This window comes from Paramisgurnus dabryanus, chromosome 3 (assembly GCF_030506205.2).
Source record: "Paramisgurnus dabryanus chromosome 3, PD_genome_1.1, whole genome shotgun sequence".
Lineage (NCBI taxonomy): Eukaryota > Metazoa > Chordata > Actinopteri > Cypriniformes > Cobitidae > Paramisgurnus > Paramisgurnus dabryanus.
This window is the reverse complement of record NC_133339.1, coordinates 26,812,047-26,831,389: the sequence shown is the minus strand read 5'-3', so window position 1 is coordinate 26,831,389 and position 19,343 is coordinate 26,812,047. Positions and strand designations below refer to the sequence as shown.

Sequence of the window (19,343 nt, the reverse complement as noted above, 5' to 3'; positions counted from 1 at the left end):
AAAAATTTTAGACTTGTCCTGCGCTCCAGTAGCTTAAGTGATGGTGGTGGTGAGACTCTTAGTCTGTTTATAACAGTAACGTATTGTCGATTTTGGCTGCAAGTGCAACACCTTTTAGCCCCTGTCCACACACCCAAATTCAAATGTTGGGTTAAAATTTGTTATATTATTAGATGCATATTATACTGTACCTTCTGTCTTTTTGGTTTACTTTAAACAAATTGTGTGTGTGTGTGTGTGTGTGTGTGTGTGTGTGTGTGTGTGTGTGTGTGTGTGTGTGTGTGTGTGTGTGTGTGTGTGTGTGTGTGTGTGTGTGTGTGTGTGTGTGTGTGTACCTGGTAATCCCTACAGTGTGGGGACCAAATGTCATAGAAAGTTTCTATGATGGTTAGGTTTAGAGCTCGCTCTCTCTCTCTCTCTCTCTCTCTCTCTCTCTCTCTCTCTCTCTCTCTCTCTCTCTCTCTCTCTCTGCGCACGTGTGTCCAATCACAGGTTCCTATGAATAACAGCATTCGTTAAATGACAGCTTACTATGTACATTTACTAAATATTACATTTGAACAAAAACATAGTATTTTGCCTATGTAAATGTAACTATGGTTAGGGTGAATTGCCCTAATGTGGGACAATTTTTGAATTTCAGTCTTCTGTGAAAACTGCTTCCTATTTGATGATTGCTCCACCCTCAGACATTACTGGACATTTAAGAGGACATTTTTGTGATGTCATCATTTCACTGGCATTTTTGTGTTTTGGGAGACCTACAAGCACTTAACCTTGGTGTCCCACATTAGGCAGTGTCCCACTTGAGGGCAATTCACCCAATGCACAAAAATGTAGTAATAATGTTTTTGTTACACTGATTTCAGTTGATTTCAATAGAAATATCATTGTTACTGTAATGCAGGGCATACCCACTTCTTTATTAGATGGCACGGGCTATACTTTAAATAAAAAAAATAATACTTTCATAATCCTTACGTTGAGATGTAAACTACAACTTTGTTCCTTAAAAAAAAGTATATTAGTACCCCAAAGATACATATTAGTATCAAATGTATACATATCTGTATCTAAATGGTGCTTTTCAAAGGGTACCATCCAAGTGACATCTTATTTCTGAGATACCCCTAAAAAAATGTCCTTAGGGTACACAAAAGGTCCTTAATGCATAATATTTTTCCTTTAATATTTTTAAGGTATATTTAAATGAACCTATGAGGTTACAGCCCCAGTGACAGAAAAGGTACACTGTAGGTGGGCCGCTTTAAAAAATGGGGGCGTAAATCAAAGAGGATACCCACTTCTCCAGGCACCACTACACCACTGAGTAAGACTATGGTACATTTGTGGTTCTTATAATTTTACTACAAACATTTAACCTACATTGTTGTAACCATAGTTTATTTTTTTGACACCGATAAACTTTCTATTTTATTTCTAGTTATGCTCATATTTACCTGCCAAAGTATATCTGCCACGTTGTATCTATGGTTACCATGCTTTAATTTTTGCAAAGACACTCACTTCAATGTATCGTTTAACTCGTCTACATCGCAAAAAACTCGACACACGTAAGCAAAGTTAGATTGAGCCTCGTGCAACGTAAACGCGCTTTAAAAGGAAACATAAAGTTAAAGACACCTCCCATTTTCATCTACATTTCAAACTCTCACTTCCTTTGTGATTTAGAGTGAGCCCTAGCCACAACTGGTGCCATTTATCAGCTTCACTTCATCTGCTGCCAGTGTTCAACTCTTCAGTGTTTTACCTCAGGAGGTAGAGGCTCATCCTCAGACACCCATCCATCAATCATTTCTCAGGTACAGTGCTCGTCCCGTTACATTATAGGCTACGTGTGCGAGCGCTCATTGACAATTATTTGCATTCCGCTGCTTATCTTTGGCTGCGTTTCAAACCTTAGTAAGCTGTCTACCTAAACACCATTGTGCAGCATTTACTCTAAACGAACTTTATTAAAGTCCTAAAAGTGCCGCACCTCAGCACGAGCCTTGCAGCATCCAGAGCTCGTGACTGGACACACTATAACATCTGTTAGGGTGGGCAGCTCAGTGAGGTTTGAAACACAGCCATGTGTTCCTAATATACTCAGTCATGTTATTTTGCACGTTTAATGTTCTTTTATAGTGCAAAATAGAGATGGCACGTTAATGTTCATTAGAAGAGGAATTGCCATTGAGTCTAGGTGTGCCTTTCTGAACTGTGGGCACGGTAAAACATTTGAGGAAGTTGTAATGTTTGACAACATATGAGACATTTAAGAAAGCTATAAAGGTTTTCTGGATAAATATATAGCTCGCTCACATTGCATTGTATTTCTTGCACAAAAATTTGAATAGCAAATACAAGAGTTGCTGTTATGCTTTCATTGTGCCTTAAATGAGACATATTAATAAAATTACCAATCAAATAAATCATTAAAAGTTAAGTTTTATTTAAAAAAAGTATTGGCAGAAATATCTACTGTTGGTTTGAGGAGAGGATGTGGTTTAACTGAAGTTCTGAGCATCTCCTGAGCTCCCACAGTAGTCCAACAAAGATACTTTCCTCTCTCATTCACTCTAATTGTCTTATCTGGATCTGTCTGGTTTCAGATTATCATTTTAAAATGTGTTTTGAGCATGCAGGGCCTTATTGATATTACAGTAACATTTCGATCAAATGAGAGTAGGATTGACACAACAGAATATTTGATACAGTAATAAAATTATAAAAGAGAGCAATTGAAAGGAAAATGCATGACAAAGAGGACAGTATACATTTAAAATGTATTAAAATATATTTCGCAAATCAGACAACGTGGCATTAGACTTGCAGAAGTAGCCAGAGCATTTCCTTCTCTCTTATTTCATGCTTGTTTCCTCCTTCCTTCCTCTTTCTTAAAGCTCATTGCCGACATGCAGTTTCAAACTGAATGATAAACGAGTGACTGACTTGATGCTTTCTCTTAACTCTATCTTCTTTGTCATCTTTAATCACTTATTTATTGGTATTCATGCAAATTCAAGAGTGTTTGGGTACTAGGAATAACATTTTAGTGCAAGCTTACCTTTAACCAAATTATAGAATTAGAGCATAAATCTGTTTTTTTTTTTTATATTATCTAAGCATATTTTATGTTAGGTATGTTTGAAAAATCAAAGTAAAGCACTAAAATCGAAAATTGACATTTGATTCCAACTTTTGCAAAAGTTACAGTCTGCAGTGCGTTTTTTCAGTGACTTTGACATTTGTAACACTATAAAGTCATGCAATCTGGTGTAACTACTGTGACAAGTTAAAGAAGTAAAAAAGATGCTGTTATAAAGTTTTAAAATTTATTTGAAACCCCTAATATGCTTTATTATTGTTCCTGTTATTTCTCATATGTATTTGTTTCTGTTGTATCTGTTGTTCAGGTCACCATGTCTAGAAAGGTGGTCAGGACCAGTAAGTTTCGCCATGTCTTTGGTCAGGCGGTCAAGGCAGATCAGTGCTATGATGACATCAGGATCTCCCAGATGACTTGGGACAGCAACTTCTGTTCTGTCAACCCTAAGTTTGTGGCCATGATTGTGGATGCCAGTGGTGGAGGAGCTTTCATTGTTCTGCCTCTGAACAAGGTGCATCTTCATGGCATATTAAACTCATTAGGCTTATATTAATTCAATCCTTCAAAAAAAACCTGTTTGAATGACACAAACACATAACTCATATTAATTGAGAGACTTATCATTAAAATGCATTTATCACACTACAGGCAAATTTACAATGTACCTAATGAATGCAATATTGTAATTTAAAAAAAAAATGAAATGGGGACTATTTACACTACCAAGGATATACACTTTCTAGACTGTCACATATGCATACACGGGCCAATATCGACTCTAAACTCAGGCTGTTAAAAACCAGACTGAAGTTCCCCTGTTACCTGTTTCGAGAGTTTTTTCTGAATGTCTGAATTTTGAATTCTAGATGTGCATGAAGTCCAAATAAGGAAGTTCAAGGTTGGGTTTCCTTGTTACGTGTCACCAGATCTAGCATCTCTTCTCTTTCTGCGCTCTTGCACTTGTTTTTGCCATATTTGGACTGTGTAGCTGTCAACACTACACAGGATGTGGTGACAGCTTAGAGATTGAGAGAGTGAATAAACTGTGAGAAAATGACAGCTGCCAGTTAACACTTCAACACATTTGATGTGTTTGCTTTCAAAGTTCGATTCAAACTTTAAAAGTACTCTTGTGCACACTTAAGCCAAATGTAAAATACGTATGAATGTCTTTGCAATTTAGGGAATAAATATCAGATCAAGATAAATACACAATTTAGGTAATACATTTCACCAAGAGTGAAAAGCGAACAAAAAGGTTTCATATGTCATTTCTCTTCCTCTTAATGTTTATTTCATACATCATTTCATTTAATAATATTTGTTTAATTTTTCTTTTCACATCCTCTTGTCTGCTCTTTAGTTTTTCTGCCTATAGATCTTGTAATAGAGAATGAATGAGCATTCGATCATATTTGATCTAGACTCAATGCATTGCTAAATGGCAGCCATTGTTTCCCAGTGCACATGAGAATTTGAGTCAATTCCTTTCATTTAATTTGACTGGCTGGTGGAGGTTGTGTAAACTCATTTTTGTTTTTTACATAACATGAATCATGACATTTAGTTCAACATACTGTGAGTGCTGATGTCATTAAAGCAATTCCCCAACCCTTTGTACAGAAATGGTTACGCTCATAATACAATTTGTATACTATAAAATAAAGGTAAGACAGCACTTTCAGTGCAAGAAATGAAAATGATTTGTTATAGTTTTTCTAACTGGACATGGGAGAACCACTTTTACATTATTAAATCAGTATTTTTTTATTTTTGATCTAGTGTAGCCCATGAGAGAGAGAGAGAGAGAGAGATCATTTATAAATGCTTTATGCACATGTACATTTAAAGTTAAGGTTTGGAGTGATTTTGAACTCCAGCAGTGTGCTTTCTTCTCTAAATGAATTAGTAGTTATTAAACATAATTGAAGGCATAGCTGTAAAATTAAGATCAGCTGACATGGGTCACACAACTCATTCCCCCCACAACCCACCACAACATTTTCAGCTCTCACCAGCCATAAAAAATATTTTATGTTCTCATTTCAATCAGCTGTTTATTTGTGTATTAATGTGTGTCATTTCATTTATAAGCCCTGTCTGGTCTGTTTTTCAGACGGGTCGCATTGACATGTCCATGCCCACCGTCTGTGGTCACACTGGACCTGTGTTGGACATTGAATTTTGCCCACATAATGACAACATCATTGCCAGTGGCTCTGAAGACTGCAGTGTCATGGTAAGTGACAGGGTGTCTTCCAGTTACACTGATGCTCAAGAGTGATATTTATGTTTTCCAGAGATGCTAAATAACGCTTTGACCCGGTGCCATCCATATCGATAGATATCATACAATTATTACACAACTCTCATTTGAGAAATTAAAGCTGCCATTCGTAACTTTTTAGTTTAAAGGAAACCTTATGGGCTAATAATGAATTATAAATGTATATGTGTTTAAAACTGAAGGATGGTGATTTGGGAATAATGTTACAGATTGCATCTATAACATCACACTGCTGTTAAACAGACTAAATACTGTTTAGCTGGAAACCTAGTACTAAAAGTACTAAAGTCATTGCTATTATCTTATAGATCTGGGAGATTCCAGAAGGGGGTCTGGTGACACCTCTGAAGGATCCAGTTGTAAAGTTGGAAGGTCACTCTAAACGTGTGGGCATCCTCAGCTGGCATCCCACTGCCCATAATGTGCTGATGAGTGCAGGTAACCTAACATCTGGCACCCCCAATAGCCAAAAAGCCATTTGTTTATGCATTTAGAGAACATTTACAGAACAATAGCGCCCTCTAATGGCTCTTAACATGAACTGTTGTGCTCTTACCACCTTTTCATCCTTCTATGGCTATGCCTTTTACCCCACATACTACATTCACCTCATCTCCCTCGCCTTTCTCATGTTTTCCCTCTATAGGCTGTGATAATGTGATCATTTTGTGGAACGTTGTTCGCGGAGAAGAAGTGGTGCGCATTGACTCGCACAGCGATCTGATCTACAGCGCCTGCTGGAACAGAAACGGCTCTCAGATCCTCACATCCTGCAAGGACAAGAAACTGCGCGTGTTCGACCCCCGCAAGGGCACCGTCATACATGTGTGTGCATGCCTCCTTACAGCAAGATCGGCTAACTAGTTTTCTTATATACAGTCATATGATTTATAATTGCACGTGTGATCTCTGTGTTTCAGGAGAAGGATAAACCTCATGAAGGCTCCAGGCCAGTAAGAGCTGTGTTTGTATCTGATGGAAAGATCCTGACTACAGGTTTCAGCCGCATGAGCGAGCGACAAGTGGCACTGTGGGACCCTGTGAGTAAATCGTGAAATACACTGTACTAAATAAGATTCATGTGGTTACAAGTCAAACATTATTTCATGAGACTGAATCGACCTGATTACATCATGAATATATCAACAAAGCTCTTAGTTCTCACACTGCATTCTACCAGTTTTGACAAAGCACTAAGGACATCAAATAAAAGGGTGATTTTTTTTTTTTAGAAAATGATAAAAGTGTGATAACTGTGCTGTTGTTTGTGTATACAGAAAAACTTTGATGAGGCAATGAACCTGCAGGAACTGGACACCAGCAGTGGAGTGCTGCTACCGTTTTTTGATCCCGACACTGGCATCGTATACCTTTGTGGCAAGGCAAGACTCTTCCACAAGCACCACTTCTACAACTAAGCATTTAGGTTTTTTTATTTTTAATCAATTGCTACTATGCTTATGGGTACTTTCTCATCCACAAAGCTGAGTGGCAGATGCAGCAAAATGAACACCACAGTGCTTAACCATATAAGCTTATAGCTTGAGTTTCCCAATTATAGATTTACCAGGAATTATTAATAAAATGTCTTCGAAGTAAATATTACTTTTCAGTATTAACAAATCATATGTCTTATTAAAGCAACACTATGTAGTTTCCATGTAAAAATGACTTACAGCTCCCCCATGTGGTTGAAAAGCGCAACAATGCCTGGTATCAGACACTCTTCTGCAGGCAGAGGGGGGGGCGGGGCTGTGTTTCCTACCCTCCACCGCCACTTTCAGAGTGTGCTTGTAGCAGCTAGGAGGCTGCTCAGGTTGCAGCAACAGTACAATTTGTCCAGTTAAAAGTTGTTCTATCACTGAAATAATTTAAGAGACATTATTTAAAGGTAAAAAAACTACATAGTGTTGCTTTAAGTAGTAAATAATGAAAAGAGATTTTACCAGCTATAATAGTCACACTGAGCATGCTCAGCAGCCCCTCAGTACTTACATCACCACCAAGCTTACACTGTAAAAATGATTTTTGTGGCTTAGTAAATTTAGCTAAATTAAATAATTCTTGTTTTTTTTTTACCAAATTTTAGTAAAAATCACACAAAAGGTGAGCAATTCTAAACGAACACATTATTTAGCTTTTTTCTTTATGTAAAATTTGTAAGAAGGAAATAAAATTTATACTTTTGGGTACCTATTTTAGGAAATATAACTAAATAGGCAGTGGACTAAAAATAATACGCTGTATTTACTTACAGATATAGTGCATCATTTTTTTGAGTAAATTTTAGTTAAAACAATGCAATTGCTTAAATTGATTCAAATTCCACGTAAAACTTACTTTAAAAGTGGATGCAAAAATGATACACTAAATATTTTAATTTTTTTGAAAATCCAGCGTATATTTTTTTCAGTGTACATTGGACCACAGAGTTCGTCTAACACGATCGAATCTGGATTTCTTTCAGTGAAAAATCCTAAAGTTGTGTTGTTTAACAGGGTGACAGCAGCATCAGATACTTTGAGGTGACAGATGAGGCCCCATACGTTCACTATCTCTCCATGTACAGCAGTAAAGAGAGTCAGAAGGGCATGGGCTACATGCCTAAGAGAGGCCTGGAAGTCAACAAGTGTGAGATTGCAAGGTAAACACATCCTGCTGTTAACAAGTCCATCCGCTTGTTAAGTGATGACGTAAAAATACAATTTCCGGGTCCATCATACTATCTCAACAGCCGTTTATGAGTGGTATCACATTTAAGCTATATTTTTATAAACTCGTGGTGTACACTACATTATCCAATCTCAGAACGTCTCAGAAAACAACACTTAAAGAATTCATAAAAGATTTCTAACTTTCTAGCATCCGAGATTTCAGGATGGAAATAAAGGTTCGGATCACAATTTTTTGGGAAGTTTTACACTACACTGTTGTTTGCTTTGCTTGTTGTTTGCGTTTGATGGAGTATTTGGGCCCGAAAGTGCACATCAGACCTAACAAGCGGATAGAGTACTTGCAAAACAATGTTCAAATCTTATTGTATATTTATGATTCTAATATTTTTGAAACACCACTCTGCTTAGGTTCTATAAACTCCATGAGAGAAAGTGTGAACCTATTGTAATGACTGTGCCTCGTAAGGTAAGTTGACTGAACATATTCTTAATAATACAAAGTCAAAGATCACCTTAAAGGGGACCTTTTATGCAAAATCTACTTTTACAAGATGTTTGGACATAAATGTGTATGGCAGTGTGTAAACAACCCTATAATAAAAAAATCCACTCTATCCTTCATTTTAATCCCCAACCAAAGTAGTCTCATTAGACATGCTGTTTTGATTCTCTTGTTAATGTGACATAACACTGATAAAGCCACGCCCACTGCCACTTATTGACTGATCAATTTAACCTAACTCATTCCCCAGCCATTTTTTGAAAAGTTGCCCGCCAGCATTTTTTGTGATTTTCACAAAAGTTTCACAAAATGCATTCCATTTTTATTTATTATTTTTATATATTTATTATTCTATAGATATGTAAATATATCAAATGAAAGAACAGACCCTCTGCTTTCAAACAAACAATAAACAAACAAACAAAATGGGAAAACTTTTATTTTATCTATATATTTTTTCTCTGCTTATAAACCCTTAAATATGGGTATTTTTCTTAAAAAGGAAAAATAAAATTAGCAAAAAGCTGAAATAATTGCATTTTGGTTAAAGATAAAATTCAGAACTATTATCAAAACATACAGAGAGTTTGAAATTAGTAAATAATTTTTTGCTTCACAGTTTTTATCAATTGGGTAAGTGCATTCTAGTGGATAATCGCAGTATTACAGATTAACATAAAACCTCATCAGGAACACGTTTTGTATGCAAATGTTTTCTTTTAATTGCAAAGATAACTCGTCAGTGGCGGGGAAATAGTTAAAAGCTTTTCTAAATTAGCATGTTGTAGTGTTAATGTGGCTAAATACTGTTTACTATTGTCTCAGACTGTATACAGTGGAATCAGATCTATTTTTAACCGAATGTGCTCACCATTGGTAAGGCAGTGAGGGTAGTAGGAATTAAATGTAAACACAAGAAAACAGCGGGTTTTGCTCCCACCCAAATAGGCGCATTTTGGACATGCTATAATAAATGATCTGTGGGGTCTTTTGAGCAAAAACTTTAAAGATATGTTCTAAGCACACCTACACTCTAAAAAACAAACGGTGCTATATAGCACCAAAACAGTTGCTTTGGATCGTAACGATAGAAGAACCATTTTTAGTGCCATATAGCACCGGTGAAGAACCAGTGAAGCACCAGTGAAGCACCTGTGTAGAACCATATAGTGCTATGTAGAACCATATGTGGTGCTATATGGCCCCTATATGGTTCTACACTGGTGCTTCACTGGTGCTTCACTGGTGCTTCACTGGTGCTTCACTGGTTCTTCACCGGTGCTATATGGCACTAAAATGGTTCTTCTATCGTTACGATCCAAAGCAATTGTTTTGGTGCTATATAGCACCGTTTGTTTTTTTAGAGTGTATATTATTACATCTTGTACAAATGGGCATAATATGTGACCTTTAAATATTATCATGTAACATTCGTTAATCCACATTGTAGAGTTAGAAATGTTAATTATCTTCTGGGATTGAATTCTATTTTTCCTGCTTTAGTCTGACTTGTTTCAAGAGGACCTTTACCCTGACACGATTGGTCCAGAGCCATCAGTGGGGGCAGATGAGTGGTTCGCTGGTAAAGACGGAGAGCCAATCCTCATCTCCTTAAAAGAAGGTTTTGTGGCCACAACCAAAAATAAAGAGTTCAAAGTGATCAAGAGCTTGATGTCCACCACATCATCTTCCCCAAGCAACCAACATTCTGATCTTGCGGTACGAGAATAGATGCACCCTCTGCTCATTAAATTGGATTGGATGTAATTGAGCTTCTGTTAAAATTGAACTAATTCTGTCTTTCTCTTGTTCTCCACCTCTGTCTGTCACATACAGGACTTGCAGGCCTTGCAGAATGAGGTGAAGAAACTGAAAGAGATGGTTGAGGACTTGATCAAGCGAGTGAGCAAACTGGAGAACAAATAACTGAAGAGAGAAGCCATTATAATTAGATCAGACATAAAAAAAGATGGACATTTAAAGATTTGTGTATAATGAAATAATAAAAATGTGCATGGTAGAAATATGATATGTGAGATGTTTTTAGAGGATACAAATTACTTTACAGCTCAAATTCAGGGAGAAGATGTTTAATGTGATCAGATTTGTATGAAACCCATTTTGAATATGTTTTATAGAATTTGCAATAAATGTGTTATTTTAACTAATTTACTTCTTTGTGGAACATTCATTATAAAACACAAATAACTTAAGTCATTCAACTTTTATTGAAATAAAATTCAAAATACATGAATTAAGACCTAGAATTAACAATTCCTTAGTCCTGTCTGAAAATTATGCAGTTTTACAGCCTCCAGTGTTTGCAATACACTGCTAAAATGTATATTAAAATGTTCTTAAGCACTTAAATATAATTAATTCAGTCATTTAAAAACATTTTTGAAATGGCAAGGACCGACATACAGTATAAACAATAACCCAAAAGTATTTCAGATACAAGTTTGTTCCAACCCTGAATTTTATCCATGTTGTTAATTGAATATCATGATACAGAAATCACAGTAAATGTAAACTGTAAAAGACAAACTTAAAGACTTTATTCCATGACAGTTCAAAACAAGTAATATTTACAGATTTCTAGATTGTGTCCACTAAAATAAATGCACATAACTCCTACCAGACATTGTGAATACCTAACTACTAAATCATTACAATAACCATGGCTACCCAGCTTAATCAACTCTTATCTACACATAGTTCTTGTTTGGAGCAGAGGCGCTGTTGCTGTAGTATTTAGCTGTCCCGCTAGATCCTCCAGAGCGGGGTCGGCTGAAGCAGCACAGCAGACCTCCGGCCAACAGCAGCAGGACGCCTCCGGCCCAGCCCACAAAGATGCAGGCACCCAGCTCTCTCTTATTAGATTGAGGGATCAACTGATTGTTGAAATCACGCACCACATTGTTAGCAGCCCAGCTGACGGGGATTATCAGCAGCAAACCTGCGAGAAGCAGCCCGACAGCGGACACCAGGCTCACTTTGGGTTTCACATCCTCGTTTTCAATGCAAGTGGTGAAGTCGGCGCCGGCGCACAGGATGAGCATTGACAGGCAAGTGAGGAGGCCACTGATAATGGTCATGGCACGGGCTGCCTGAAGGTCAGAGCCCAGGATGAGCAGCGATTCATAAGCCTTACACTGCTGCTGTCCGGTACTTTGGACCACACACTCCATCCACAAGCCCTCTTCTTGAGACTGTTTGGAGGAGAGAATGAGGTTATTCATGATGGCAAATAGTTTAATTCATAAAAAAATCTAAATAATTTGGAATAAACAGAAAAAACTGTATTCAAATTGCATTAATCGTATACCTGGGCAGTAATAATATTCTGGCCAATGAAGGCAGAAACCCTCCATTTTGGAACAGCAATGGTCACAATGGTAGCAATGAAACCTAAGATTCCCAATGCCATACAAACCATATGTACACCAGCAGCGCCCATCTAGAAAAAACAGGTGAAGCACATTGTTATGTACACCAAAATACTACTGAGACTAAAAAAAATATTTTAATGTTTGTGGTTATGTCTGTCTCATATATATTAGTACACATGTCTCCTCCCTTTAGACAGGCCCACACAGGAATGTATATCTCTAGGCTATAGTAAACGATCAACATCTCCAAACCCACATCATGAAGCAACCTCAAGTCTCAACAGGTCCGAATATCCTTTTTCAGTGCCACTCCCTGAAAGTGTCTTAAGTCCCTCTATAGTTTGTTTTTTTCCTTTTTTCTAGTGGCCATTCCAATACAATGTGCCACTCGTTTCCTTTTACAATTCACCAAATGTCTTTGACTTTTTAAATTCTATATCCTAATTGATTTTTGACATCTCAAATATTTTTTCAACTTTTTCTCTCCTGCTAACCCTGTAATCTAATATAGTGCACCGTATTAGCTTCCCACCCCACACTGTCTAACTCAAAGCACCATTGGTCAAAAACTGGAGGGGATGACCAGGTGGCGTGTGGGCACACGTAAAATGACTAACAGTAATTATGGCTGTTTTTAGTCGCTGGTGAATCATTCAATAGCTTTCTGAGAGATTTACACACTGTTTGGTTTGCAATTACTATTGTGCAGTTCTTAACTTAAAAGCTCAAAACATTGATGAGTAAGGAATATTGTTTTGTTTCTTCATTTGTGAAGTAACTCAAAGCCAATGTAGCCTAAATCACACCAGCAGTTGATCTATAGATTACCCGTTTCAATTCATTTTAACATGCTCTGTACTTTTAGATAAACCAGCAATGTTAACATAAATCTATTCTAATCCATGTAAATAGCATTCTGTCTTAAAAAGTATCTGTCTTATCAAAACTCAAGGGGACCACCCTTTTTTTTTACTCTTTTTGTCTATTTAAATCAGCAGTTTGATCAGTCTGTAAATAATTAAATGTATTAAATATATATATATATATATATATATATATATAAGATCTGTTGCTGTTTGATTTGTTTTATTTGTTTAGATTTATTTTTACTTTTTCAATTTTATTCAGATTTCAAATTACGGATATTTTTTTTTAGAAAACTCACTATTCTTTTACTTTCATCAACACATTTTAGCAAAAAGATAAAAAAGTTTGATAATTACCTTTTATTGCAGTATTTAAAGAGTGAAGTTTCCTGTTGTTGTTTTTTTCTGGTGAGGTTCTTTTCCCGGGTCTTTTTCTTTTTGTTAATTTCTCAGCTTTACAACAGTGACCGTTTATGAAGTTGGTGTGATGTGAGGATGCTTATGTAGAGGAATGCAGTTGGGTGGAGCAGAAAGGAGAGGGGTGGGATAAAGAAGAAAAGGCCAGACTGAACTTGTTCATTTTTCTGGTCTGCTTTTTTTTATCTTGCCCCTCTTTCTCACTTACTTAAAAAACTCAGGAAGTACACATTTGATGTTTCCTTAATTTTCTTTCAAAATGTAAAATTTGTAGGCCATCCAGAATGACCTCAAGTATTAACAGGTATAATCTTTTCTTTTTCCTATTTAAACAGTAAAAAAATTTCGCATACAAGTGTTTTTTATTTCATTTGCATCAGTCTTTTGTTTGTTTGATTGAATAATCAACATGAAACATGGAACATGTGTTTATGGGGGGCTCAACATTATGATACTGTGAATCATAAAATTCCCAAAACATAATGACGTATCAGAAAAACAACCTCATACCATTCCTCAAAAGCTTTTCCCAGTCGAAACCACACATGACGTAAAGAGACGATCATGGGTAAAGTGGGTGGGCTTTAAATTGTGAAACAGAGACTGGGAGACCTTGGTATGTTACTTACATTGTGGTGTTAGGCAACAATGGATTTATTTACAAATTAAATAATAGGCTTGAAAAGTGGACAGGAAACCTGACAAAGTGATAGTGCCAGACAGAATGGCATCTTTTAGAGATATCATAATATAATATCATAAGTCTCCATAAGTTTTCAACTTAATAAGAGTTTAAAGATTTTCATTGATAAGTAACACTATGCACATGACAGTGATGTGGCAAAAATACAACTGATGCAATTTGTCTGATCATATATGACTTCCCCATGTGGTTTGTCTTGAACATCGTCTGTACATAGAATGTCAAAACAAATTACAAAACATGTCCTACATACACAATCCTAATCCTTCATGTTAAAAATGAATTAATTTATAAAAGTTTTAAATAATGTAAAAGTTAAATGGTAACAATTTACAATAAGGTTGTGTTTGTAAATGTTATTGATACATTAATATGAACTAACAATGAGGAATACATATACAGCAATTATTAAAACTAATTTTATTTCATGTTAATTTCAGCTATAATGCATTTTAAAAAGTTAGTTAATGCACAATGAACTAACATGAACAGTTGTATTAGTATTAACGAACATTAACTAAGATTAAATGCTGAAATTTTTTTGTTAGCTAATGTTTTACTAATGTCAAAAAATAACCTTCTTGTAAAGTAAAGTCTTAGGGATTTTGTTGCTTATATTTTCAGAAAAAAATAATAAGTATTATTTTAAATAAATGTTCCATACTTGAAAAAGTACTTAAAGTTAGTTTTTGTCTTGTCAATCAGCTGTTAAAAAAAATGTGTTAGTACCTAAGTATCTTAGTAGGCTACCTACAATTTTTGTTAGTATTTTACTCTTTTTGTAGCCTCTTTATTGTGTTAAAATATTACAAATGAATCAAGCAAAATAGATGATATAATTTTATTTTAAAACATTGGTCACATAATTTTAAAAGGAAATGCAATTTTTAACCAAATTCGTCTAATAGTGTAAAGAATGTAGCGCCATTAATAAACATCATTATTTGATAACTGAAGACTTTACACTGTTGCTGAATGAATCAAATTAAAATAGTATGGTGGAGTTGAAGTCAGGGCTGGATTATCAGACGAGATTATCCATTTAAATTGAAATTTTTCATTTAATTACATTTTTTAAGTTAAAGTAACATAAAAATATGTGTTGATTTTACAAAAATGCTGTGTATTTTTTTACAGTTTAAAGATAAGTATATTTATTATATACAGTTATTTTGGGGGAAATGTGTGTAGTTGTATTACAAGCTTATTTGAGCAATAACTAGCCTACACATTTTTAATATTGGGGGAGGAGGAATAACAAGTGAAAACGGCGGTTATCCAGGTGAAACAGCTTCCGAAATGAGAAGAAAGAAATGTAGGCTATAATCTGCCTATGAAATTGCCAAAATTTCACTTTATTGGCCTGGATGCTGGTGTTCAAGCACAATTTCCCCCCAAATAAATATATTATTTAAAATAACAAATGTATACAAAAATAGATCTCTCTTCTATAAAAACATATGAAAATTGTATGTTTGTTAGACACTTACTAATAAACAAATCTTGGATTCATTTGGTTCTCCAGTTACACCAAAAGAGTATGTTATGCGGTTTTGTTTGACGTCATAGCTCAACAGCTTATACACTTTGTAAGACCTTGTGGAAGTGATACTGATGAGGCAAAATGTTAAAGACAGCATTATAGGAACTATTTATATTTTTAAATATAGTTGTTAAAACAAACATATAAGGAAGGGTATAATAGGTGAAATAACTACTTTTACTAGTTTAATGTGGATCAGGGTATTTTAGAAATATAAACTGGAATAAAACATGGCTAATATGTGAAAAATATTGTTTAAAAAAAGTAAAAGATGTTACATTTAGAATTTTACATGGTCTATATCCTGTTAAAAGTGTATTTTATTTAGACATGATCATTTCTGTGATTTTTGTTTAACTGAAAAAAATCCATTGTACATTTTTTGTCCACTGTTATTATTGTAGGTCTGCAAGTTTTTTGGGTGGACATGGAAAACTTAATTAGAAGTAAAACAGTTGTTACATTAAAAGTAAATGTGTTCACCCCCTGTTTACTATTTCAAATAAAGACATTTAAAGAGAAAGCTAAAACACTTATATATAAATAAGTCCTGATTTGTGAATTGATTTAACATATTCAAAACATAATACATCTCAAAATCTAATTACAATTGAATGTTATTTGTTACTCTTTATGCTAACATTAAAGGGGACATTTCACAAGACTTTTTTAAGATGTCAAATAAATATGTGAAGTTTTGGCTCAAAATACCATAGATTATTTATTATAGCAAGTTAAAATTGGCACTTTGTAGGTCGGTGCAAAAATGTACTCTTTTTTTGTGTGTTCTTTAACATGGAAATGAGCTGATCTCTGTACTAAATTGCAGTGGTGTGGTTGGATAGTGCAGATTAAGGGGCGGTATTATCCCCTTCTGACATCACCAGGGAAGCCAAATTTCAATTAGCCTTTTTTCACATGCTTGCAGAGAATGGTTTACCAAAACTAAGTTACTGGGTTGATCTTATTCACATTTTCTGGGTTGATAAAAGGACTGGGGACCCAATTATAGCACTTAAACATGGAGAAAGTCAAATTTTCATGGCATGATGTCCCCTTTAAAAGTTTTAAATGCTGTTCTGATTATTTCTGAAGAAAGATGCAGTAATGCGCATTAACAACTAGAAATAGATTAATATCATCAGGCACAGGAAAAAAGTCTTAGTTTTATACTTACCGGTATAACTTTACATGTATACACTCAAAAGTAGACTTTAATTGACCAGCCGTGGTTTGTTTTCTCTACCCACTGCTATAAAGGCGTTGAAATTATTAAAGACGAGCATTAAATATCTAATTACAGTGCATTGAAAATGCGCTGTACTGTTCTTACTGGGCTTTTTATTACAGTGCATTGAAAATGCGCTGTACTGTTCTTACTGGGCTTTTTATTAGTGGTGCTTGCATTTATGCAAAGCATCACTATTACTATCTTGCATACTTATTAGTGGTGCTTGCATTTATGCAAAGCATCACTATTACTATCTTGCATACTTATTAGTGGTGCTTGCATTTATGCAAAGCATCACTATTACTATCTTGCATACTTATTATTATTATTATTCTTCTTTTTCTGGACACTTTTTTGGCGCGTAACTCGTCCCGCACGCTTTGTCGTAGACCCATAAATTAGGGCTCAAATCGACCGGCTTATTGAGGAGAGGACTGCTATGACTTTTATAAGCGATCGGGTGCAGGATTTCCGAAAGGGGGGCGAAAAACCACCCAAAAAATCCCATTGACTTAACATTGCGCCCAAATTTGACGAGTCATAGCTCCGCTCGAGGATTTTGTAGAAACATGTGGGTTATAACATTTGAAGAGGGTGGTAGGCTCTTTAAGAACATGGATCACAATGGGGTGTAAGTTGTACCCCTGGGGTGTAAGAGGTGCCCAAAAGTGCCCCAATGAAAAGTCAATGGGGCAAAATCCCATAGACTTACCATTGCAAAAATTTTGACGGGTCATAGGTCCGAGCCAGGATTTCATAGAAACATGTGGATTACTACATTTGAAGAGGGTGCTAGACTCTGTCAGGACGTCCCCCACAATGGGGTGTAAGGTTACCATAGCAACCATTTTGGGCACCCTAGCAACCTATACCATAGACTGCCATCATAAAATGCCTGGATGGATATCTTTGCACCACAGTGTCATAGAGACATGGGGGTGGGCTCATTTTACTCAGGCATCCAATCAGTCTCTCAGGATCCTTACAGACTTACTAAGCCACGCCCCTAGCAACCACTTTTGAGCACCCTAGCAACATAAAATACAAACAGTTATATCTCGGCATCAGAACATCGTAGAGACACGGGGGTTGGACCGTTTTACTTGTGACTAGGGGTGTAACAATTGGGCACATCATTGGCCACTCCCAAGCCACGCCCCTAGCAACCAAATTTGAGCACCCTAGCAACCGAATAAACAAAGCCTTATATCTCCGCATCAGAACATCGTAGAGACACGGGGTTTGGACCGTTTTACTTGTGACTCGGAGTGTAATCACTGGGCACATCATTGGCCACTCCCAAGCCACGCCCCTAGCAACCAAATACAGTACCCTAGCAACAGAGTAAACAAAGCCTTATATCTCCGCATCAGAACATCGTAGAGACACGGGGGTTGGACCGTTTTACTTGTGACTCGGAGTGTAATCACTGGGCACATAATTGGCCACTCCCAAGCCACGCCCCTAGCAACCAAATACAGTACCCTAGCAACAGAGTAAACAAAGCCTTATATCTCCACATCAGAACATCGTAGAGACATGGGGGTTGGACCGTTTGACTCATGACTCGGAGGGTAATCACTAGTGGATGCAATTTTTTTCCCTAGCAACCAAATACAGTACCCTAGCAACAGAGTAAACAAAGCCTTATATCTCCGCATCAGAACATCGTAGAGACACGGGGGTTGGACCGTTTGACTCGTGACTCGGAGGGTAATCACTAGTGGATGCCATTTTTTTCCCTAGCAACCAAATACAGTACCCTAGCAACAGAGTAAACAAAGCCTTATATCTCCGCATCAGAACATCGTAGAGACACGGGGTTTGGACCGTTTGACTCGTGACTCGGAGGGTAAACACTAGTTGATGCCATTTTTTTCCCTAGCAACCAAATACAGTACCCTAGCAACAGAGTAAACAAAGCCTTATATCTCCGCATCAGAACATCGTAGAGACATGGGGTTTGGACCGTTTGACTCGTGACTCGGAGGGTAATCACTAGTGGATGCCATTTTTTTCCCTAGCAACCAAATACAGTACCCTAGCAACAGAGTAAACAAAGCCTTATATCTCCGCATCAGAACATCGTAGAGACACGGGGGTTGGACCGTTTGACTCATGACTCGGAGGGTAATCACTAGTGGATGCAATTTTTTTCCCTAGCAACCAAATACAGTACCCTAGCAACAGAGTAAACAAAGCCTTATATCTCCGCATCAGAACATCGTAGAGACACGGGGGTTGGACCGTTTGACTCGTGACTCGGAGGGTAATCACTAGTGGATGCCATTTTTTTCCCTAGCAACCAAATACAGTACCCTAGCAACAGAGTACACAAAGCCTTATATCTCCACATCAGAACATCGTAGAGACACGGGGTTTGGACCGTTTGACTCGTGACTCGGAGGGTAATCACTAGTGGATGCCATTTTTTTCCCTAGCAACCAAATACAGTACCCTAGCAACAGAGTAAACAAAGCCTTATATCTCCGCATCAGAACATCGTAGAGACACGGGGGTTGGACCGTTTGACTCATGACTGAGAGTGTAATCACTAGTGGATGCCATTTTTTTCCTTAGCAACCAAATACAGTACCCTAGCAACAGAGTAAACA

At 36.5% G+C, this 19,343-nt stretch overlaps 2 protein-coding genes across 2 annotated transcripts; one reads left to right on the top strand and one right to left on the bottom strand.

Annotated features, from left to right (window-relative positions):
- The first annotated feature begins 1,664 nt into the window (after nucleotides 1-1,664).
- coro1a (coronin, actin binding protein, 1A) lies at nucleotides 1,665-10,748 on the top strand. The gene is made up of 11 exons (XM_065278193.1): nucleotides 1,665-1,823; nucleotides 3,420-3,623; nucleotides 5,229-5,351; nucleotides 5,708-5,837; nucleotides 6,046-6,224; nucleotides 6,320-6,439; nucleotides 6,677-6,781; nucleotides 7,898-8,043; nucleotides 8,483-8,540; nucleotides 10,080-10,295; nucleotides 10,413-10,748. Exons 2-11 carry the CDS (start codon nucleotides 3,426-3,428, stop codon nucleotides 10,500-10,502), a joined length of 1,365 nt encoding a protein of 454 aa, XP_065134265.1. The 5' UTR covers nucleotides 1,665-1,823; nucleotides 3,420-3,425; the 3' UTR covers nucleotides 10,503-10,748.
- Nucleotides 10,749-10,785: 37 nt separating this feature from the next.
- Nucleotides 10,786-13,309, bottom strand: cldni (claudin i). The gene is made up of 3 exons (XM_065274088.2): nucleotides 13,192-13,309; nucleotides 11,905-12,036; nucleotides 10,786-11,788 (listed from the first exon to the last, which is right to left on the bottom strand). Exons 2-3 carry the CDS (start codon nucleotides 12,034-12,036, stop codon nucleotides 11,285-11,287), a joined length of 636 nt encoding a protein of 211 aa, XP_065130160.1. The 5' UTR covers nucleotides 13,192-13,309; the 3' UTR covers nucleotides 10,786-11,284.
- Nucleotides 13,310-19,343: the final 6,034 nt, after the last annotated feature.

Coding starts and splice junctions, on each gene's coding strand:
- coro1a (XM_065278193.1), top strand. CDS start 3,426: ATGTCTAGAAAGGTGGTCAGGACCAGTAAGTTTCGCCATGTCTTTGGT. Junction 3,624..5,228: donor TTGTTCTGCCTCTGAACAAG/GTGCATCTTCAT, acceptor TCTGTTTTTCAG/ACGGGTCGCATTGACATGTC. Junction 6,440..6,676: donor AAGTGGCACTGTGGGACCCT/GTGAGTAAATCG, acceptor TTGTGTATACAG/AAAAACTTTGATGAGGCAAT.
- cldni (XM_065274088.2), bottom strand. CDS start 12,036: ATGGGCGCTGCTGGTGTACATATGGTTTGTATGGCATTGGGAATCTTA. Junction 11,789..11,904: donor AGAATATTATTACTGCCCAG/GTATACGATTAA, acceptor TCCTCCAAACAG/TCTCAAGAAGAGGGCTTGTG.